Below are 25076 nucleotides of genomic sequence, written 5' to 3' on the forward strand. Positions count from 1 at the left end.
ACACTCGTCTTATTTTTCACGTAATTTTGTCATTGTATTCAATCTCATTTGATGTTGAGTGGTTATTTAGTTTAACAACTACCAGCGCTGTTTCATCAATATAATTATGATAATTATTTTGCTGCCACACTAACTAACTCAATGGTCTGCTGTATTCGAGAGGATGCAAATTTAGACAGATGTATATCGGCATATTTTTTACTTTAGCGTTGCTTTGGCATACGTGAATGTACACGCAAACAACCTATATCCAGTTTTAATTGTGGTTGATATATGTTACGTTCTATTCCTTTGAAGAACAGGAGACATATACGAAAAACGTCGAGACAGTTGAGGAGTTTCCCAACAAACTATCGATTACCGAAACGGTTGCGCCTAACGGATTGCTGATTATATTTATCTAGTCGGATGAAGCTTTTAAATGTAGTAATTTACGATACTGTGCACCACTACGCTTACCCACGTGCAGGTACTTTTATTTGACAATAATTACAATCCAAATGCAATACATGTTGCAACGATTAGTTGGAATGTAATAAATATACGATACGATGCAATGGATAATAGACTTGATGAAGTTGCAGAGAAAAGATTCACCATACTTAAATACGACAGTAAGAAAAGGGACGCAAATTCAGATATGTTTCGTTTATCATGTAATAAACTATTCGTTCCACTCGAACATTAGTGAAAATCGGGGTTTGTCAATAATCGGAAGCAAGTATAGAAACCCGTTTGACGCTCTGCTCAATATCAACGTAGCAATACTCACACGCCGAATACATCGTCCGGTCTAGCCTAGGCCTTTAAAGCGTAAGCTTATATTCTCTTGCAAGTCCTCGTCGAAATTGTTGACAAAGCGACGGAAGATATTGATTTTATGAGATGAATATATCATTTGATTGCTAGAGTTGATACAGTTGGCGACGTTTCACACGCCAATATGTACTTCAGCATTGTGGCATTATGTGGCCGAGTCGTCGCTAGGTAGATCGTGTACAACTGTACATTGATATAGGGATAGGCTATCACTTCACGGAAATGTAGGGTTGGAATTAGCAATATGACGTCACGTGACGTCATGAGGTTCACGTTCGCGTTCACACAGAACCTTTCAAAATGGTTCGCGTTCACACGAACCTGAACCTTTCAGAGGTTCACATCATCCCTAATGTCGACATAAATTCCAGTGTCAGCCACTCGTCCTTCCAGTACTCCGAACCTAAACAGAAGAATGGTCCAAAAAGAATGTAAAGTCATTGAAGCTTCTGGGAAACGACCTTCCAACCTTTAGACCAGTGGTTCTTAACCTTGCCCCCAGCGCCCCCCAAGGGGCGCTGGCGATTTTGAAGGGGGCGGAAACGCTCAGGGGGCGATATGGGGGGCGCTGGGCTCAGGGGGGCGGTATGGGGGGCGCTGGAGAAAAATGGCTTCGCAGTAGATGATGTGGTGGTAGGACATATCCTTAATGAGTATTCAGAGCAAATTAACACCGAAAACTTCGTTATATATAGCCTTCAAAATACATATAGGTTTAATTGTCCATGGGCGCCTAAATGACTGGCACCGAATGTTCCTGTCTTGGCAATCTGAACCCCAGAAGACGAATTCCATCTGGCAGGGAAAAATTATATGCCAGTGAATAAATACCAATTTGAAATCGTGTGTGTCTTTTAGTTCAGTATACGATTTGGCAACAGGGATATTCCTGTTGGGCGATATCCCTGTTGGGCGATTCTATATTTTTTGATATAGCAGACAGGAGGTCACGAAATAACATCATGCAACGAAGTCATACCAACGGGTTCGCCCGCCCGAATATGTTTAATTATTAGTTACGGGCCCTACAGTTTCCAAGACACCTCACAATGTTCGCTTTATGTTTTGATGAGTCTGCGCACACTCAACAACTCACTGCGCTGACCCTTGGACAACAGTGCGAGAAAAAGGTCATAACTTCGGATTTGTTGTGCGCAACGCAGATTTTCTGTGCGCAGAGACCGTGTCAGCACTGCGCACGTGCGCAGCTTAGAGGGAACATTGCACCTCACTCAGCTCTACCGGTAAATCTGGTAACGTGAGCAGAGAGGACAAGAAATTGATAGCAATATATATGAAATCCCCGATCTTACTGACCGATTTTAGCATGAATTATCGAAAGTTTTCGCGCTTCGCAATGGCTCGCTAAACAGTACAGCTGATTCCGTGGCAAAAGCGAGCAACGTGATGGGGGGCGGTCGGTTTTTCACCCTATGGGAGCCCAAGACCCAAGTTTTTTCGGGGGCCTGACGAAGTGCCGTTTCGTTCCTGCCAACGGGTATACGCCCGAAGATGTATAATTATTATTGAGGGGTCCCACCTTTTCAATCACACATCACTCAGATTTACCGGTAAATCTGTTTACGTGAGCAGAAAGAGGATAAAAATTGATCTCAATATTCATGCAATTCCCGATCATATTGACCAATTCAATCATTAATTGGTGAAATTTTTCGCGCTTCGCGCGTCTAGGCGAGAATAGCTGCCTCAGTAAATGGACCCCCGATGTAGATGACTAGTATCAGCAAATAGCGGACAGCCGAATGGGGGTCTGGGGGTGAAGCCCCCCGGAAGTTTGGTTTATCACCCGATGGGGGGCTCAAGACCAACGTTATTTTTTTTTGGGGGGGGGGGGGGGGAGCTGACGAAGTGCTGTTACGGCCCTGGTAACGAATTAATTGTACCTACAGGCACGCCTGAATATGTTTAATTATTAATTACGTGTCCTTTATTTTCCTATACAACAGCTCACTCAGCGCTACTGGTAAATCTGATTACGTGGGCTCAGAGGATAAAGAGTTTATAGCGACTTATATATGTAAATACCACCTATTCATTCAAGCATTATAGAAAGTTTTGGTACCTAGGGCGACCAGGCTACACAAACTTTGCTGACCATCGAAATCACGTCATGGGGTTCTTGGGGGCGAAGCCCTCAGGAGTTTGGTTTATCACGCTATGGGTGCGCAAGGCAATCGTTTTTAGGGGGTTTGACGAAGTGCTGTTACGGCCCTCCCTCTTACTCATTGTCTTTATTACATTCCTTACAATATGAGGTTGGGGGGCGCTGGAGCACGATAATTTTTGAAAGGGGGCGCTGGAGGAAAAAAGGTTAAGAACCACTGCTTTAGACTCTCTACGAAGCGCTGCTTACTATTCATCCCACTTCTGTGGAAGCAGAAAGAGCATTCAGTGCATGTGGACTCTTTGTAACAAAACTCCGGTTCTGTCTACAGGATTCCACAATTGATGCATTGTGCTTTATAAAGCGGGCGTTGCAGAAGCAGTGAACAATAAAGTTCCGTGATTTTTCTTTTATTCGCTCGAACCGTGCGTGTACGTGGATCTACAATAACACTATTTAATGATTTTACGATCCATTTTCATGCAAACCTCGTGAAATCGATTATTTCACTTAGCAGTTATTATCCGGTTAACCGGTTAGATCAATTCCAAATATACTGATATATCCGTTATCCAGATAGTGAAAATTATTGATATCCGAACTAACCCTATGTGCTATATAAGTCAGTGTAATCACAATCACGATACTGCTGCGATATAAGGTCACTTGCATAGTATCCCCAAAATCCACAAATATGTTTGATAAACTGATTATTTAGTTTCACAAGGATAAGGCCGATCACAACCATAGATAAATACGGATTTACCGTATAGCTCAGTGCGTTCATAATCATGTCACGTCATAGGATCGTTTCTATAGTCCCGTTTAACGATTGCGAAAGTTGCGAATCTTTTTCCAGACCGCTTCATGCTCAAGGACGAGACGAAAACAATTGCAATCTCAGTTCGTTGCTGCTAGTTCTTGGATTTCGTTATTCGTTATTCGTTCGTAATCCAACAAATGCGGTAAGCTGAAGTTATCATCATGTGAATCAAATGAAGTACTGACTCTCAACCGCTTGAGAGGTGCTTTTCGATTTTGGTCTGAATGTAATTTTCATACCCTAAGGCCTAAACTACTGTTGTCATTGCATGGTTTGTCTGCCGCAAATGCCAGGTAGGTATTCTAAACAGCAACTATTTTAGCTGAACGAGATGCCGCATTGAAAGTTACACATCTATAATTGGAACAACATAACAAACGTCCCCACCAGTGAGTGACGTGCGGTCACGGGAGGCAAGTGAGGCAGTGTCTCACCTGTCGCCAGGATGAGTAAAAGAAAATCATGACACATTCAATGATTATTGGTATTTACCGCCGATGTTCATGAATAACTAAATTTTAAGATTTTTGTCATCGAACAGCACAAATTTTCATATTTAATGTTCAAAAATACAACGCGAAAGGAGAGGTTAGGCTCAGATGACGTAGGCATACGGGCGGGTCGTGCCTCACCTGCGACAATGCAATTCGTCATAAACAGCTCAGAACTGGTATGAATCAAATGCTATTTTCACACCGATTCCCAAAATCCGAATATTAATAATCGTAGACCATCGGAACCCCCTCAAAATCGCCAAGGAATAAGAAATTCGGCATTAATGCGTACAATAGCAGCGCAGATAAACAATAGCCCGGCAGAATCGAATCTGCCTCACTCACTATTCGCGAACAATCGGGCAATCCCAGCACAGTGAAACGAGCTATCGATTTCGGAAACCGACCGTGTTGTGTGAATTGCTGAGACGGCAGATGCGTAATGCGCAGCATATACATTACATTACTAATGCAGCTGTCATGTATCTTCCATCCATGCAACTGCCTTTAATTGTAGTACGTGATAGCTACTTACACAGCCTGCGCTGTTTGCGGCCTTTATGGTGTTTTCGACTGCACTATATATTTACAACAGGTCGATATTCTATGTCAGGGGTGTCAAACTCAACTTGGTTCGCGGGCCGGATTCTGTTTGACCAAACTGTTATCAACAAATCCATAACCATGTTTTTCACTTTAATACTTGATTATTCACCAAGCATATAGGCCAGGGGCGGGCAACTTCTCCAGTCGGCGGGCCGGATACAGGTAAATTATGTACTTGACGGGCCGGATTCTAGAATCGATACAGTATTCGCCCATATACACACGAAATAAATCGTATTTAATGAATGTATTTTAACGACAGCCATGTCACTTCAAAGCCATTTCTCGACGATAATAACGACAACAATGTGGATTTGAGAACAGCATTGTCATACAGGCGCCGCCATGTCTGGTGATCAGTGATCATCTGATCATGATCAATTAACACACGGTGCAATCATAGTGTCCTATATGGTGTGGACACAAGCAAATCTCGCGGTTCAGTGAAATTAGTCCAGTCAAGCGTCACTAGAAGAATAAAATTGACATTTTCGCAATCAGTACCGTGGTATAGCTTTCGATGGACACCGGTTTTATCAAATTTAATGCTCGGCAAGCCGGTCAAAAATCACCGTTAAATTGCCTTAAGCCTAATGGAAAGTGTGACGTAGACCAATTTCACTGAGCCGTGAGATTAGCTTGTGTCCAAACCATATAGGACACTATGGCGCAAAACTTAATTAAGATTTAAAGGCGTTCGATAAGACCGGTACCCGGAATTTACGAATATATCTATAGGCTACATTAGGGTTTAGTACATGGTAAATGCCGATAAATGCAAGTCTTCTCGCTTCGACAAACTTACGCGTAAGCTCTACTCTTGCACGCTGCGCACACACGTATATATCATGACATACAGTCACTAAAATTTGACGTTTAATCAATTAGTGGGGAATCTCGTCAGACTGGGGCCGCGGGCCACATTATCATGTAAGACGGGAAACTGTCCGCGGACCGTATGTTGCCCGGCCCTGATATAGGCCTACATAAATCGTATATTACGGATCTTGGGAGCGCTATTGTAGCAACACCTTTATTCGCAAGCAATGGAATCGGCCATAATACGATAGTTGGCCCATTGAATACATTATAAACCGCTATAACAGTGGTGCTAGCGGCGGTATAAGTCTGTGTATTTCAATATGCATACTTTGTTTTAGTTGTGATGTGGCTTTAGCATGCGATGCCGGGCGAGAGATGTTGGTTGCTGGCCCTGCAGCAGCTTAAATTTGAAGATTTTGTAACGGGTTCCGAGTTCCGAGCCCTAACCCTGGATACAACACTGCCTTGACCTCTCAAATACATGTTTATGCCACAAGAATAATTATTCTGGCCGTTAAAAAAATTTATTAACAATTTGCTGCAATAACGATAAAATTAAGTACAAAATGAAAAATATGTCGAAGAGCTATATCTTATACCAAAAAGAGCCATAGGTTTCCGACCACTGTGTTATGGTATCTCGACGTCCAGGACAATGCCGAAGTAGCAAACAACATTAGCCTACTATTCGGTAGCCGATAGCCATGGAGTACAAGCAGATTTTCAATATCTTTTGACACAGTTTGTTTCTCTTACATTCATCGCAGTTTAGTACCATGTTTCAAACTTTTTAGAATCGTTGCTGCTGTCCGGTATAATGAAATCTGTTATGTCTGGATGCTGAACAATTGGAGATTAAAATTATAACACTGTAAAATGACCTCCACCTCAAAGCCCACCACCACCAGGCTGCAGCAAACTTTCGGTGCCTTGTTGACACGGAAAAGTACAGTAGTGTATGCCCACCAGCTATGAAGGTTGCAAGTAGGGATGGTGTGAACCTCTGAAAGGTTCAGGTTCCTGTGAACGCGAACCTTTAGTAAGGTTCTGTGTGAACGCGAACGTGAACCTCATGACGTCATTTGACGTCATATCGCTAATTCCGACCCTACATTTCAGTGAAGTGATAGCCTATATTAATGTATATTATGGACGATACCTAGCGACGACTCGGGCCACATAATGCCACAATGCTGAAGTAGCCATTGACGTTTTAAACGTCGCCAAATGTATCAACTGGAGCAATAAAATGATATATTAATCCCATAAAATCAATATCTTGTCTTCAGTCGCTTCGCTAACAATTTCGACGAGGACTTGCAAGGGTGTATAGTATAAGTGTACGCCTTAGAGATGAGCGGATTTGGAATCTCTATGTCCTGATCAGACATGGGGTGATTACTTCATGAATGTAATCGATTGCGATTACGATTACTTCTGAATCACGCGATTACGATTACGATTACAGCAAAATCAGGAAGTAGTCGATTACGATTACGATTACATTGGAAAAGTAATCACGATTACTCACGATTACATTTATTTTACTTCTTAGAAATAATCTTACAAGATATAGCGAAGAAAATATAAAGATTGCGTCGGAAAGGCCTAATGAGATAACAACAACTTTCTCAATTAGTAAGGGCATTTTATGAAATATTTCACAAATCTGTGAACTATATTGTTACCAAACAATTTCTTCACCAATATGTCTGTCAAGGTCTCTTATAACATGGTTTGAAATGTTGAAGTTCAACTCTTGTGGGAAACCCAGAAAAAAGCTGTTGAATTTGACAACTTTGAAAAAATTAAAAAAAATTGAAAAAAATATTTTTATCGGCTATAAGTAACCAAGGATGGGGTTAATAATGGTACATTTTACTACAGGCTGTTTTGTGGAAATATATGTAAAAGTATGGCACTGAGGGCATAGTTATCTACTCATAAGTACACGGTTCAGTAATTCGATACCGAACCATTCAAGAAATTCTGTATAGGCTACTGTAATACTGGGTAACACACACATATATAGGCTTAAAACCAGTTCAGTAATTCCTTAAATACAGTTCTAAGCCCTGCAGCAAGGTCTAAAACGGTATTTTCTGTATCATTCCGTTCTATAAGATGGACGCAATTGTACCGAAGTAAAAAAGCGGCTATGAATCCAGCACGGCCTTGTGTGAGTTCATTGTCAATTGTTACTGAATGGTTCGTCGCTGTTTCACCATAATTACTGATCCTTGGCATATGCATCAGATTGGATCAGACGCTCATCTATCCAGGTAACACACTATGAGCAGCGGTTTGGGTTAATAAAGCCAACGATCCTGAGTTTCATCATTCCAACTGGAATGGCTGGATTAAGAGAATCAATGGTAATGATGCAAAACAGCGCGCACAGATCGAGTTCCTTCCAGTTATTGAAGGAGACCCTGATGACCTCAAAACCTTCTTCGCCAGTCTTAATAACTGATCTGAATAAAGTTTTTCGCCATTCGCCACAAGACATATCAATCTCCCAGAAAATCGGCAAATCCAATCCAAATCTTAATCCGTTCAGAAAAAAACTCTAATCCTAATCCAGACCACGATATCAATTTCATTGTTTGGTTGAATATGCATCATTCGCTGACTACCTATACAGGTAGTGGATTTCGCTCTTGATGTTGTGTGATTGCGGGTGAAGCTCACAACAAAGAGTCACTAAATATTAGGGTAAACATTTCTAGCAAGTCAAATTTTTGAGATTGTCAAGGTGCATGCTCGTTTAGTGTTGATTATTTTTATGCTGCCAGCGCCATGCATAGTGGCCCGCTGTTGAAATGCAATAAATTCCAACCAAATATGTTATAATGAAGTGAAAATTGTAATATATGAAAAAGGTTCACAGTGCAGAACCTACCAAGGTTCGTTTGTGAACGTGAACCTCTAAATTTCTGAGATTCACACCAGACATGGGGTAATCGCGATTAGTAATCGTAATCGATTACGACGATTACAGCATTTTCATGTAAACGAAATCGCAATCGATTACATTCGAAAAAAATCCAAAGTAATCGTAATCGTAATCGACCACTTCACATATCTAATCGATTTCTTTGTGAATCAACGATTACTTTTTATTTGTGCAATGAATATGACATAACCGAACATTCGTGAACAAGGAAGAGATATTATATCAGGTTATTGATAGCGCAAAACGGTTGATTTTCAAACGCCACTGCTCATTATTACGTCAGAAGTATTAGCGTTGCTCGTCCTTGCGAAAGAAGTATCCATACGTAGTAAATATATATTTGATGTACAATTGTACATTGCTGTGTGATTGTTGGAACAGCGTAAGCCATGTTGTATATCAGGTTATCATTACACTCCAGACGCCACTACCTCGCAGCAAGATAATAATCACCAGTCTGCCTAGTTTCAAATAGTAACTTATGTATTGATGTTTGGTTATGCTTAGAAGCAGTTTGACCGTTGCTGCTTGGCGAGCAGTAGGCCTATGTATGTAGTATACGTATGTATTTGTACGTACACCGGACAAAGATTTGAAATTTTGTACTCGTCAAATAAAACACATTACGATGGTTTAAATCAACAGCTGCTGATATATATATCATAACCGAGCCGTTCATTGCCGTTTCTCGTAACGGCAGCTTGCAGTATCTGTATTAAGTGGAAGGTAGAATTTTAAGTTCACTTTATCTTATTCTCAGTTTATTCTCTACTAGTAGGCCATGTCTCATATGACTCTACTTGAAACGGGCGCCAACCGTTATTTCACAATTCTTCACTCTACATTTATACATGTCGCCATATAGCCATCCGCTTATACACCATGTTAGCGTGGGTTGTAGGTACAATCAGGACCAAAACAGTAATTCGTCATCCACTCCAAACGTTGGTATTGGTAGGGTTGTAACCAAATCACAATGTTCCGAGTCACAAGTCAATCTCACTTTGATAGTTTTGACTCGAGTCAAGTCGAGTCATTTTCAATTCACCCCCGAGTCACGTCCGAGTCCAAGTCAGTTAGTATAGGGTCGAGTCTGAATCATAGTGTTTGACTGAGTACGAGTGCAAGTCGTTATGTTCACAGATCAGTTTTCAGATCAATCCGGTTCAACCCAATTTTTTCATCTCTGCTCGAGTGATATATAATGGCTCGTATTCATAATATAGTAATTTTCATTATTTTTCACAGTTTATGGCCCTATTTCCAAGTATCAGGACTGATAGACGAAATACAAATAATGTGGTCACTTTACTATTCGTCGAAGTTACATGGAATGTCTATCTTGGCCGTTCTAGTTTCGAGTCATGTGAGTTGGTTCGAGTCATGCAAAATGACTCGAGTACAAGTCGAGTCAATACAAAAATTGACTCGAGTCGAGTCAATTTACGTATTTGAAAAAATGACTCGAGTCAAGTCTAGTCACCAAAAAATCACGACTCGAGTCATTACAACCCTGGGTATTGGGGCTCCATAGGATGGTCAGTTTTCATGTTGATGACCGAATTTCGTCAATAAAATTGGTAATTGGATTATATTGCTATTCATTCATATTTACCGGTAGTGCTGGGGGCACGTAATTCCTAATTATAGCATCTGGTATGTTGTTATAATTACTTCATTGTATGTTGTTAATTCGTGACCTCACGTCATTTATCAAAAGATACTGATGTAGTCGCCCAAACGTAGCAGACTAAAAGAAAAACTTTCGTGAGACGCACACACAAATTGTCACGCTTTCATTCCTCTGTGAGTGCCTCGGTTGGCATTTGCATTAATGGGGCTCAGATTGGAAGGACCGGACTATTCGCCACGCCCACAGAGCGCGGCTACTGACAATTGACACATACCCAAAGTTTTGGCCAAGGTCATTCGTTGGTAGCACACTTTGTGGAGTTGCATGTTGGCCGAAATTGCAAACGTCTTTTGGTGTGTCGTGGCGGGGTAATGACCGCCACCGAAATGCCTAGTCCTATAAATTATGCATGCTTTTTTTTCCTGAGGGGATAGGTATGCATTCCAAAATCAAGCTATTTAGAGAAATTTAATCCCGAAGCTCGAAGAAAATTTTCAAGTTAATTAACTCTCTTGAAAATACTTGATGATAATTTATGTTGTTTTACGAAATACTTTTGAGTCCCCTTACCGCTCGCTCCCGGTCCTATTGGGGAGTTTGGGGTGTGGCAGTTACGGACCTGGCAAGAATGCAAATCGTTGGGTGCGACGAATAGTCCTGCATAAACTTGGGCAATTGGTATATTATGACGTAACAAGCAAATGACGTAGGATATATAAAGAAAGTTGTTATCTCATTAGACCTTTTCATCGCAAGCCTTATATTGTCTTCCAATACTCTTCTGAAATTAGTTCTAAGAAGCAAAACAAATGCAATCGTGAGTAATCGTGATTACTTTTGAAATGTAATCGTAATCGTAATCGACTACTTCCTGATTTTGCTATAATTGTAATCGTAATCGTAATCGCGGTATTCACAAGTAATCGTAATCGCAATCGATTACATTCGTGAAGTAATCACCCCATGTCTGGTTCACACACAGAACGCGAACGTGAACCTCACGTTCACAGCATCTCTAGTTGCAAGCGTGTTTGGTTCAACTTCTCATTGTGAATCAGCATTTTCGGACATGAACTTCATCAAAAACAAACACAGAACACACCTCACTAATGCACATCTGGAACACTCAATCAGAGTTGCAGTGTCAAGGTACATACCAGAGTACAGCGAACCAGTTGATAGCATGCAATGCCAGGCTTCACACTGACTGATATAGAAACAATATTTTACGGGTAAACGACGGGAGTAAATGGTAGCCCTTCGCTTCAATCAGTACCCAAGAAGAGTAGCTCTTGATTGCAAAAAGGTAGGTGACCCCTGCTCTAAACACATCACCAGATTCCTGATATCTCTGAAGTCTCTTGAGCGAATCAGCACGTGATGCTGCACTCGGTGCGAGCACAGATTTTGTCTGGCCTTACAGTATAGTCGGTTACCAATAATATTTTCTGTGCCCCTGCTAGGACTGGGCACAATGATTCGAGTACTCGAATCTGAATTGAGTAATTATTTTAATGATTCGAGTCGAGTAGCAAAATAGGATTTTTTCGAGTATTGAAATTATACGCTCCTGGCTACTGAAAGTTATTTATCAACGATAAATATGGCCTCGATACTATTTTCCACTGCGGAAGCCTTGAAACCATGATTGGCCGTATTGCAGCATACACAACATATAGTACAAAGATACGTCCGTTACTGGACAAACATTTCCGAAGTTATGATCCTCCTGCAACATTGTCGCAAAGTGCAATGAAATCGGTAGAGTCGAAAAAATACCTAAGCATCTTTAATGTGATGGATAACAGGCATTATGTTCTTTGTGGTGGCATAAAAGGTACATATTTGAACTTTGACATCTTACATTTTGTTGTGACGTCATAATGAGTGATACTCGAATAATTGACTATGCTCGAAGCATAATACGTGATTCAGAATCGAATCACTCAGGTACTCGATTTTGCCCACACCCTAGCTCCTGCCCATGCGAAGTGCCAGGAAATCATTGGTACAGTATTTCCATACGGTTTGGTTCAGCTCATTTTATTAATAATTTGATAATTACAAGACGAAAACACCACAAGGTAGCCACAAAATGAAAAAATAGCCTGGACTCAAAACGACTTGGAGGACTCTTTCAACTAGACACCCCCCTCGGCCTAGAACTAGAATATGCAAATAAGAGGTGTGTAGCCTATATTGTATTGTACACTGAATTGAAAGTAACAATAAGCGGTGGAAATCAAGTGATATATGTCGGTAGTTCTGTAGAATCGAGTCACTTGAACATGTAAAACTCTCTTACCATTTTCGTACAGAGGTGGTCAGTAACGAAGTACTTCTACTTTTTCGAAGTACTCAAGTAGTTTTCCTCTACTTCTGGTACTTACTCAAGTAGATCTTTTTTTTTCGCTACTTCTACTTCTACTTCGTAATATTTTGTGAACTACTTACTTAATTTTCGCTATTTTCAGTTTGTCAAGTAGAAGTAGTTTATTCCCATAAGAAGAAAGATAGCCTAAGGAATTTCGGGGCTGTTTTTACGTAGTACCAATATTTAATTATCATAATAGTCATGTAATACCCAAAATTTTTGTTGCGTCCCGCGCACAGTAGATATGGAGTGACAAATATGTTTTAACGAAAGTATCGCTGAATATAATTTAGATACCGGGTTGCGTGGTTCCGTTCCCGCACGGCGCCACTTCACGAACTGCCGAACGGTGCGCATGCTAACGATGAGGAGTGACCATCGCATGGTGTTGGCCACGCTTCGTGAACGCCTACCGTTCGTCCCGAAGCCTACACCGAAAGAGCCCCTACCAAATTGGCTTGATCTCAAGGACGCAAATAAGATGAAAGACTTTACCATGCGCACACTCGACGCCCTCGAAATCCAAAATACTATACCGACAGCCTTTGCGCCACTTACGACAGCAGTCAAGAATGCAGCCCATGAAACGCTCAGTGAGGCACATAGCATGCCACGGCCAAAACTAGCCTGGGAATCCGACCCAGCGGTGCTCAGTGCACGCCAGAACCTCAAGACTCTCAGACGTGCCGCGTACACCTCTGGAACACTGGACGCACATAGCGATGCTAACGAGGCCGCTCTGCACCTAACTAACGTTTACAACGCTGCTCGCAAGGAACGAGTTGAAGCTATTGCTCTTTCCGTGGAGAACGAGTTAGAAGCAGGCCGGTCAAGAGCAGCCTGGAAAGCCATCGGTGAACTAGTTAGCTTCAAGAGGACCCTCGTGAAGGCCTGTACGCAAGACGTCGCATCACACTTCGAGACCCTCTTATCTACACCTGCGCCCGACATCGATGTACTCGTTGCACCGCCTTCATTAGCAGCAATTCCTCTCGCGATCGATACAAACCTGATCACGCTAGCTGAGCTCGGGATAGCCATGCGTGATGTACCACAATTCAAGGCATCGGACGGCATCCCAACGGCTGCGTACACCTCGGGTGTTGCACCTTTGCTCCTCGACGTCATGAACGGTGTCCCCAAAGGCGGCCCGGTGCCGCCCGAGTGGCTCGAGAGCGAAATCGTGCCTATATACAAGAAAGGCGCAGCGAGTGACCCAGCGAGTTACAGAGGCATCCCCCTCATGCAGACCGCGGTTAAGCTGTTCGACCGAGTGCTGCTTCGCATACGTGAGCAAGTGTCTATACCAAGCTCCTGAATGTCCAGAATGGATTTCGACCATCCGCGGTACAACAGAGCATGTCCTGGCACTGCGCACAATCATTGACAGTTTGACACCTGCCGCTCACACAAAAAGAATGTTGTGGCTGTCTTTGTTGACTTTGCAAAAGCCTTCGACTCGGTCTCGCGCCCAGCCATGGCGAAGATCCTCAGATTCTATGGAATTCCTGAGGTGATAAGGAACGCCATTATAGCCCTCTACATTGACACACGAGCGCGAGTCCGAACAGACGACGGTCCAAGCGGAGATTTTACCACTTCGGTTGGCGTGCTTCAAGGTGACACCTTGGCACCATTCTTGTTCGTGATAATCCTTGACTTCGTGCTACGAACGGCCTTCCCGGACAACTCGGACTTCTTTGAATGGCGGCCACGGCAAGGAACGCGTACGCGTAAGACTCGCGAGGCTATCCACGTAGGTATTCTTGCCTACGCAGACGACCTCGCTTTGCTTGCCCCGAATCCCGCATCGGCACAGCGCCTCATCAACCAACTAGAGGCCGCCGCCGCTCTTATTGGCCTCCAGATCAATGCCAAGAAGACTGAGGTTCTGGCCATACCAGCTCTGTCGGAGAACGCGACACCAATTCAACTGGGAGAAGTCAGGCTCAAGAATGTCAAGAGTTTTATATACCTCGGTATTGACGTCGCGGACTCTGGAAAAGAACTGAAGGCGAGGCGAGCAAAGGCCTGGGGCGCGGCAAGACGGCTACATTACCCCTTCCACTCAAGTGCCTCACCCCAGCTCAAGACCCGCATTTTCCGTGCCACTGTCGAGCAGGTTCTTCTCTACGGAATAGAAGCACTCACGCTGACAGAAAAGCTGACTAAGACACTCAACGCCAACTACGATGCACTCCTCCGCTACGCACTCGGCATCCACCACCCGGAGCACATATCCACCAATGCTCTGCGCAAACTTACAAAAACGGTCCCATGCCGATTGCTGGCTGCTCAACGACGCTTCCGCCTAATCGGTCATCTAGTGCGGCATCAAGACGATCAACCAGCCGCCGCCATCATCAACCATATTCCGACGGAGCCATGGTGCAGAGGTGGCTGGAATAGAACCACATGGCGCTCGACAATAGAGACCGAGCTAGCGCAACGAGGGCTTTCGCTCGAAGACGCCCACGACCGCCCACGCTGGAGGCGCTTAACAAGGGCCCAAAACGGATTATCTTGATGTTCTTTTGTTTCCTGTTTTCATTTGCCCTTTTATTTAATTATTTAATTGAAAGTCGATATATATATGGTTCCGTTCACACCGCATTGTCGCCTATATCAAATATTTCATCACCGTAAGTATGGCACCCATAACGTTTGAAACTACCGTTTCGCAATCTAGCATTTGCCTATTATACCTAGCAGCCCATGACGTGTCCTAATCTGGAAAAGTGGACTTTGACTTTTTTAACGTTAGACTTGTTTTAGCAGACCACCGTTGCAACTTTCTGGACAAAAGACATGAAATATATTTTCCGATTTTTAGAAGTAGTATTTGTATTTTTCTCTCAATTACGTGTATTATACGGAGTTCTAACTATAGTTTCACTTCTTTTGTCTGGAGAACATACGTGTTAAAGTATAAAAGCAAGTGTAATAATGCCTTATTTTTCCGAAAATAAAGCTATACACTATATGGCATTTTTACGATCTGCCATATTTTTAATCACGCAAAGTGTTAAAGCCGTATCTGATACAACTTCTCCGTATTGCTCTTCGACTGAACTAGGGGCCATATAATATGGGGGAGGGCGCCATGCCATGATATTCTCTAAAACGGGGTGTTCCAGTAAACAAAGGATTAATATCGCATTTCCATATCAATACTATCATTTACATCCCATGATGTGGACGAATAATTATGTCGAAAAGTGACACCTCCTATGGTATGCATCAATATGAATCAAGCTCTCTACACCTTTCGCATAGCTTCATTTGCAGCTTTTGACAGTCCATGCAAACGAATTACGATCGTTTTCACAACTACTTACTCTCCTCCTCGCCACCTCATCCGCGTCAGCGGTGTCTTACAAAATCCTAGAGGTGGGCCGTGCTATAAGTCGGCAGTTACGGAAAATAAAAAAGAATATCGGCCTGGTGTAAATGACCATCGTAGTCGACAAACACCATGAATACCCCAAAACAAACAAACAACTACTTACTTACTTGAGTAGATTTGAAGTCGGTCATTTCTACTTCTACTTCAAGTAGTTTTAGGTTGCTCATGTGAAAAGTACTTCTACTCGTACTTGAGTAGATTTTTTCGTCGCTACTTCTACTTCTACTTGAGTAGCTTTATTGACTACTTTGACCACCTCTGTTTTCGTAGTGGGAAATTTACTGAATCTGAATATTTTGAGGCGGTCCATGGTCGGGAACGATGATGCGAATCCCGTGACAGCCGCAAACCGTTACTGAAGAGAATAGGCTCGTGGCGAAAGCACATTCATTCGCTTTAGCCTTTTGCCTGTGAATGAATTTTTGCTTAGTCACGTTCTGACGTGAAACGTACAAGATTGTGAATAGTCGCGTGCGCGCGTGCCGACTACCCACTTACGTAATGTAACATTGAAACGGGCTCACGGCAAAGAATAACCTACATTTAGCCTTATCTGTTGCTGTAGCAGTGCAAGGAATCTAGCTCTTAGTAATGTCGGACCCTAATCAACAGATATCTAGAACAGACACGTGAGTAATGAGTATAGTGACCAGCCTAAAAGTTGTGTTCTTTGCGAAGTTCAAAGGAACACTCACTGTTACTTTTGAACAGGCGTCGGTCAACCATGAGGGTTAGGTGGAAACCAACGTCAAAAAGTTCCCTGGAGAAAGCAGAAGATGTTATGTTATCTGGTGTGATACTATCTGCATTGGATTGACTATTAAAGACTTACTAATTTTGTGTTTTCCCTATAACAGCTGTTCAAAGCTCTTACGAAAAGCTGTTCGTCGAATTACCGGACGGTAATAAAATTTGGACTTTGGTTTTCAATAAGCAGAGCACGAAGACCCCGCTAGTTATAATACATGGATTTGCGGGTGGAGTTGGAATTTGGGTATGAATACATCATTTTATTTGGCAACCAAACGGAAAACGATATGATACAATATGATCGCAGGCACTTAATTTCGACCACATATCCAAAGAAAGACCTGTGTACGCTATAGATTTACTGGGATTCGGAAAAAGCAGTCGTCCCAAGTAATACGCTTTTGCATCCAAATAGCTTGCAACGATATCAATTTGAAAATACTTTCAGATTCGAAAAAGACGCCCAAATTTCCGAAAACCAGTTTGTAGAATCGATAGAGCATTGGCGGAAAGCGGTTGGTATCGAAGAAATGGTTTTATTAGGACACAGCTTTGGAGGTTTTCTTGTGACCAGCTACGCGTTGAGACAACCTGACAGGTAGGCCTATAACGACTGGGTAAATCATTACCCGGTTCAATACAGATCTGAAGGATTGGTCTTACGACTGGAAAGGCAATATCTGTTTGCTGTAAGCAAACATTGTTTCCTATTTTGTGCGCTTAGCCTGGAGATCATATCGACATTGTCGGAAGTTGACTACGATATGTATTATTCGTGCCCAGTCATTTGTGACCAATGTAGAGGTGTGTAACTGTGCGTACAAAGATTATTGCGAAAGGCGTTGATTAAGCCCATGGAACGGCTGATTCCAATCAATGTTGTTTCAAAGCATACATTGATATCTACGCCAGAAATGAATCGGATCACAATTAGAGCCCGACCGATGTTGGATTTTTGGGCCGATACCGATAAAGCCGATATCTAACACCTTCACCGATAACACCGATATATCCGGCCGATATGAAAATAAGGTGGAATCTACCTCAAAAGGCGCATTTTCGAAATTTCAGAGCATTCATTTCAACAGCTATGCAGCCATTGTCATACTTGAAATAAGCTAGGAAGGCTGCATCTGGACACCTTGAAAGTGTCAGCTATATGAAATATAGCAATATTCCCAATCTAGCGGTGAAGGATTATAGTTTTCTGACTTCCTATCATCATGTTGTGACGTCACGAAAACTTTCTCGCCTCCAATGGCCGATACGGATAATTATTTCAAAGTGTGATATCGAATCGATATAATCGGCGAACCTATAGTCGGTCGGGCTCTAATCACAATAATTGTAACCATGGAAACACGAATGGCGATTTAATAATATTAAACCATCATCGAATATTCTGCGTAACAGTTAGATTTATTGTATTTCTCACACCACATCACGAATAAAGCAAAGGGGGCATAGTAATATGCCTTCTTACATAGTCGTGACCCGCTATTTAAGAGCTACTACAGTATGTTATGAGATATGTAGGGCTGGGCACAATGATTTGAGTACTCGAATCTGAATCTAGTAATAATTTTAATGATTCGAGTCGAGTAGTAAAAGACGATTTTTCCGAGTACTGAAATTACACGCTCCGCGCCATTGAAAGTTAATTTATCAACGAGAATTATAGTTTCGATACTAATTTTCAGCGTTGAAGCCTTGAAACCTTGAGTAGCCGTATCGTAGCATACGAAACATATAGTACAAAGCTACGCACATTTCTGGAAATAACACATTTCCGAAGTCATTGTCACCAAGAGCAATGAAATCGGTATGGTCGAAAAAATACCAAAGTATCTTTATTGTGATGGATAACAGGAATTATAGTCTTTGTGGTCGCATAAAAGGTACACTTTGGTACAGGTTACATTCTGTTGTGACGTCATTATAAGTGATACTCGATTACTCGACTCGACTCGACTCGAAGCATTTTACGTGATTCAGAATCGAATCACTCAGCTATACTCGATTTTGCCCAGCCCTATCGATATGGCGTTGATAATTAAGCATCCCATCAAAAACAAAGGTATGGATTAGGCCATCAGGGGTAACAGTTTGACATCATTTTACTGGTCGATAATACGTCCGACACGCCCGCCAAAATACGTGTATACAATGAACCGCTTTAAAATAGCTGTATATTTCAGAATCAAGCATCTTATCCTCGCTGACCCGTGGGGATTCCAGGATTACCACGAGCGTCTGCGAAATATACCGATATTCTGGCGAGCGGTCATTAAAATCATGTCTCCCCTCAATCCTTTATCAATCGTCAGAGCGGCGGGACCACTTGGTGAGAACTTTTCGTTTGAGCGGTACGACCAGTCTGGCGAGTAGAGGTGACCTACGTTACACCGCAGCAATGCCACCGGTTTGCGAGTTTCGAGTCCGAACTGGTCGTATCCAGAATTCATACCCGTAATTTTAAACCTATCTAGTTGCTATCCTCACGCCTAAATTGAAGTCAACGACAGTCCGATATAGTGTCTACGATGCAGATATGAACGTTGATTGGGATCGTTCGGGCAAATATTATTTGCGAAACATTTGTTTTGTTTATTCACTACTAGACGTCAGACGGTCAAGACGCCAAGAGCTTATCAGTAGGGATGGTGTGAACCTCTGAAAGGTTCAGGTTCGTGTGAACGCGAACCTTTTTGAAAGGTTCTGTGTGAACACGAACGTGAACCTCGTGACGTCATGTGACGTCATATTGCTAATTCCAACCCTATCTTCCAATGAAGTGATAACCTATATTAATGTACTCGAAACCTAGCGAAGACTCGGTCCACATAATGCCACAATGCTGAAGTACATATTGGCGTTTTAAACGTCGCTAAATGTATCAACCGCGGTAATCAGAGGATATAATAATTGCATAAAATCAATACAGTCCGTCGCTTTGCCAACAATTTCGACGAGGACTTACCAAGGAATATAAGCTTACGCCTTAACGGTCTTAGCCAGACCGGACAATGTGTTCGGAGTCGGAGTATTGCTACATTGATATTGAGCAGAGTGTACAACGGGTTTCTATACTCGCTACCGATACCACAAACAACAACAAGTTATGCAGCAGTAGCAAGCACCTTAATCGCATGGATTTGGTTTTAATGATGCAGTAAAGATATGAAGTCAAGATTGACCCCGTACGCCCGTTCGTTTTTTTTACATCAGAAGACGATATCAATGTCATTGATTGGTTGAATAAGCATCATTCGCTGACTACGTATATCTTGCTCGTCATGTTGTGTGATTGCGGGTCAAGCTCACAGCAGAGAGTCACTAAATATTCACGAACGAAAAGCTGGTTTTTCCGAGAAAATTTTTGCAACAAAGCAAGTAAAACTTTTAAGGTTGTCGAGGTGCATGGTGCATGCTCGTTTAGCGTTGATTTTTTATGCTGCCAGCACCATGCATGGAGTGGCCCGCAGTTGAAATGCAATAAATTTGAGCCAAAGATCTTATAATGGAGTGAAAATTACAATTTACCAGAAGGTTCACAGTGCAGAACCTACCAAGGTTCTGTTGTGAACGCGAACCTCTAAATTTCCGAGGTTCACACACAGAACGCGAACGTGAACCTCACGTTCACACCATCCCTACTTATCAGTGCAAGGGCAGTCTTTCATCATACCGCGATACAAGTAGTTCTTTTCCGGACAAGCCTGTAGTAGAAAAGTAAATTAGAGTCTCAAATGTAGTGAATTATACTACGGGGCGTTTATATGGGTTACGTTGGCGGGCCACAGTCATCTATACGTTTGGGTTGTAGATCATCATGACACATTTTAGATTTATGGGAATCATGACTATAGGACAGGTAAATGAATGCACCGTTTTTATAAAAGACGCATACAAAATGGCTTTCGGATAGGGCGACTTAAGAGCAATTTTGTTCTGTACAGAGAGTGCAATCCGAGTTTTCGATGCTAGGCGGTTAATGTATATAGTAAGACGTATAGCCTAATGATGTCGTTGGTAGTCACGCGTTTCAACAACTTTATTTATATCAAAGGTCCGAAACTTGTGCGCAAAAGGAAGGATTTGGGTGCTAAATTCGGAGAAATATCAGAAGACGATTCTTCCCCTATATTCAAATATATCTATCACTGTAACGCACAGAAGCCAAGGTATGTATCTAATTCTAATATGAGATAGATGCTATATATGAATATCGATTGTTATGTATTGATGTGTATACTACAAAGTTACAGTAAGAATAACAGATGTAATCGAAGTATGTAACTTCTGCCAAGCATGCATGCGTGACTACTGTTAGCGTAGAAGTGGAAGAAGATGGATAAAAATCCAAGTATAGTTTAAGAGTATTGTTCTACTACGACGCCACACATGCGCCGGCTCCTTACAAGATGCGAAAGGAAAAATGTGCGCAAGGATAACCATCAGACCCGATGAAAATACATCAACTAATGATATTGTCCAATTGTCCATGACTGTACAAGACGTGATCATTAACGAAGTATACTTCTACTTTTTCGGAGTATTCAAATAGGTTTTGCCAACTTATACCTCTTACTCACGCAGTCATGATTTTTGGACTTCTTCCAGCTCTTCTTGACCATATGTAGGCAACACTTCTTACGTTTACAATTTGGAAAACTCGAAAATAGCGCGGAAAGCATTTCAGTTGACCGCAGCTTCGCGCCCAATCTTCATGTGCTTTCACATCCTCCAGTTTGAGAACCAGTGGGCTCTAGCTCGAATAACTACGAAATACGTCAATAATTGCTAGTGCCGTTGTTTTCAATTGATGTCGACTACAAAAGTATTACTTGACGCCCGTTAGCGGTTCTAATATTTTTAACCGCTCAAGACACACAATGTACAATGTGATGTATAAGACACAATGCGATGGGATGAACAGAAATGAGGATTTCGAAACGACCAAACATACGGTCTCTGATCTAACATCCCATGATCTTGATCTTTCGGCTGTCTTAGTTATAACTATTGCAAAAGACTGTTACCAGCGTGTAGGCATATCTCTTTAAAAAATGAAAGCTTGACTCTGACTCTGTTTTCAGTGGCGAAATTGGATTCAAAAACCTCACTGTGAAAATGGGATTCGCCAGATATCCAATGATAGACCGGATAGGTAAAACGTGACAAGCGTTCGCTATTTTTCGCGTTGTAATCAAATTCATGATGTACAGGAGACTTGCGCTCGGGCATGCCTGTCACTTTTATATACGGTAAGGAAACGTGGAACGACATAAAATCGGGGGAAGATGCCAAGAAGATACTAACGGACAGTCCTGTGGAAGTTCATGTAAGTGGAAAATGCTTTCTGGCGTTGTATGATGGTGATAGTCAGAATGAGTCACGCATCATCGGTCGAATATTGAGTTTGAGAACATGTATCACGTTTGCTCGGTACGGTATCTCGCTGACATCTATGTGAAATCATAGTGTCTTATATGGTGTAGACATGAACAAATTTCGCGTCTCAGTGAAATTGGTCTACGTCACACTTTCCATTTGGTCAAATGCAATTTTAAGGTAATTTTTGACCGGCTTGCCGACCATTAAATTTGATAAAACAGGTATCAATCGAAAGCTACCGCGGTACTAATTACGAAAATATAAATTTTGATATTCTCGTACTCCTGGAACCCCCCAAAATCAGCCTCGAATGTTGCATTGTAGCGGAGTTTGGTATTGTGACGCAACCGTCTGGGAGCAGGTGAGAAGCAGCGCAAACCGCAAGCGTATTGGTCATTGTTGCGCAAACGATTTAGCACTCTCGTGCCCTCTTGCTGCTGAGCTGCTCAGACGGCATTGTTGCGTCACAATACCAAAATCCGCTACAATGCAACATTCGAGGCTGATTTGGGGGGATTATTGGGCCACGAGCAGAATAAAATTTATATTTTCGCAACCAGAACCGCGGTAGCTTCTGATTAATACCTGTTTTATCAAATTAAATGCGTTATAGACTTTAGATTTCGTAGCAGTGGAAAGTGGTTTATGGGTATATGCGTTAGTCGCAAAGATGCATCCTGCAATTTCGGAAGTAACAGGATGCGACTCGTTTTACCTAATGTACTATTTGAAACTACGTACTTGAGTACTTGTATGATATTTTCAATTGCCATTTCTACTTGAAGTTATTTTGACATGTGTTCGAAACTGCTTGGGTAGAAAATTATGGCATTACTTCTATTGCTACTTGAGGTTACTACTACTGAAGACTTCTGAAACAGTGGAGTCTTCCATTTTTCCATTCCATGTTTCTTCGTATGATAGCCAGGGCCCCAAAGGGACCAGGATGAGTGTCCAACAAATCATGCTCAAAAGATTCGGTATCCTAAACATAAAGGCTTTGCAGAAACTAGAAAATGCCAAGCTTATGTATCAGTTCCACTGCGGCTACTGCCCCTAAAACTTCAATGACTTCTTTACCTCGGTATCAAAAGTGCATAAGTATGACACACACGCGTCCACGTCGACTAACTACCAGTGTACCATATCACAGACAAAAAGATCATCGCTTGATCAAATATGCCGGACCGGATTCGTGGAACAGTATCTCGCCAGCTACCCGACAGTTATCGAGCATGTCCAGTGTCCACATTCAAGTCGAAATACAAACAATTTCTACTGAATCGATACTAGCTAGTCCTCTAATTTACCGGACCGCGTCCCGACATATCGATCTCGCCTTCCGACACATGACACCTTTTTTTGTCACATGCCCTTTTATATTATCTTCTTTTACTTTTCATTCAGTGTGCATGCCTCCTTTTTTACATCTCCTATTAGGCCAGGTGGTTGTCTGATTTCGAAGACTACTCCATGTCATTTCGACATCTTCTTTCTTTCATTGTTTCGCAGTTTTGATGTGCATTGAAATATTGAAATTGTTAGCAATAAATCGAATTGAATTGAGTTATATATAAACAACCGGCTGTATTTGTTTTTAGACGATCGAAGAAGCTGGCCACCATATCTACGCTGATCAGCCTGAACGCTTTCACAGCGTCGTGAACTCCGCGTGCGATTCGGTTGACTGACTCTCCGCAAAGTCATATACTGCAAAGTGAATGTGCCATTACAACAGTCACTGCGGAAATACTTTTATGCAAAATGAATGACAACCTCGCGGATATCATTCATTTCCTGTCCTCAAGTTTTAGAATCATATTATGTTTCGAGATTTTATATATATATAATTCCCAACGCAGAAGTTCCTGAGTGTGCTATACTGTACTGCACGCGCTTACGTTTTGCACTTCAATAAAAATTTGATGAAAGCATACGTAATGCAATTAATATTGTTATGAGCATATGAGGTACTGTTGCAGCTACGTAGCATACTATACGGTGTAATTGTGGCGAGTTCTGACGCGTAGAATGAAGTGAGGTAGGTCCTATGCTCTTCTATCTCAGGGTATTTTATACTGCTCATCCGTTGTCGGAGTCTAGCAGAGGTGGTCAGTAACGAAGTACTTCTACTTTTTCGAAGTACTCAAGTAGTTTTCCTCTACTTCTGGTACTTACTCAAGTAGATATGAATTTTGCTACTTCTACTTCGTAATATTTTGTGATCTACTTACTTACTTTTCGCTATTTTCAGTTTGTCAAGTAGAAGTAGTTCAATCTTGCAATCAGGAAGGTAGCCTGAGGAATTTCGGGGCTGTTTTCACGGAGTATCAACATTTAATTTTCATAAAAGTTTAGTAAAGCCCAGAATTTTCGTCGCGCTTCGCGCGCAGTGCTGGACACGGGGTGTCCAGTATAACTTCACGAAAGTATCGGTAAATATAATTTAGGTAGAGGGTTGGCTTGTTTACGTTCGCACCACATTGTCGCCCTTCGTCCATATCAAATAATGCATCACAGTATATATGGCTCATCATAACGCTTGAAATTGATGTTTCGCAATCTAGCATTTACTTGTCATATCGTAATCTAGCATGTCCATGTCCATGGCGTGTCCAAATCTGGAAAAGTGGACTCTGATTTTTTTTAGTTTTAGAGCTGATTTAGCATACCGCCTTTAAAACTTTCTGGACTAAAAACATGAAATACATGTTCTGCTTTCAGAAATAGTATTTATATTTAACTTTCAATTCCCATTATCATATACTTTGAGTTATAATTATCATCAGTTCTTTTGTCTGGATAACATATATGTTGAAGTATGAAAGCAAGTGTAGTAATGCCTTTAATATCTGGAAATAAAGCTACACT

General features: G+C 41.9%; 2 protein-coding genes across 3 annotated transcripts in view; one reads left to right on the forward strand and one right to left on the reverse strand.

Moving 5' to 3' along the window:
- LOC145438179 (C-Maf-inducing protein-like) overlaps window positions 1-25076 on the reverse strand; it is a 173054-nt gene that overhangs the window by 123125 nt on the left and 24853 nt on the right. The window lies entirely within an intron of this gene.
- LOC145438192 (1-acylglycerol-3-phosphate O-acyltransferase ABHD5-like) lies at window positions 16478-24151 on the forward strand. Its single transcript, XM_080315569.1, has 10 exons — window positions 16478-16687; window positions 16770-16849; window positions 16916-17052; window positions 17116-17198; window positions 17257-17406; window positions 19007-19152; window positions 20878-20992; window positions 21908-21978; window positions 22037-22152; window positions 23807-24151. Exons 1-10 carry the CDS (start codon window positions 16650-16652, stop codon window positions 23894-23896), a joined length of 1026 nt encoding a protein of 341 aa, XP_080171695.1. The 5' UTR covers window positions 16478-16649; the 3' UTR covers window positions 23897-24151.

This window comes from Botryllus schlosseri, chromosome 4, assembly GCF_051294905.1.
Source record: "Botryllus schlosseri isolate E-star chromosome 4, Bs_hap1, whole genome shotgun sequence".
In the NCBI taxonomy this organism is placed as follows: Eukaryota; Metazoa; Chordata; class Ascidiacea; order Stolidobranchia; family Styelidae; genus Botryllus; species Botryllus schlosseri.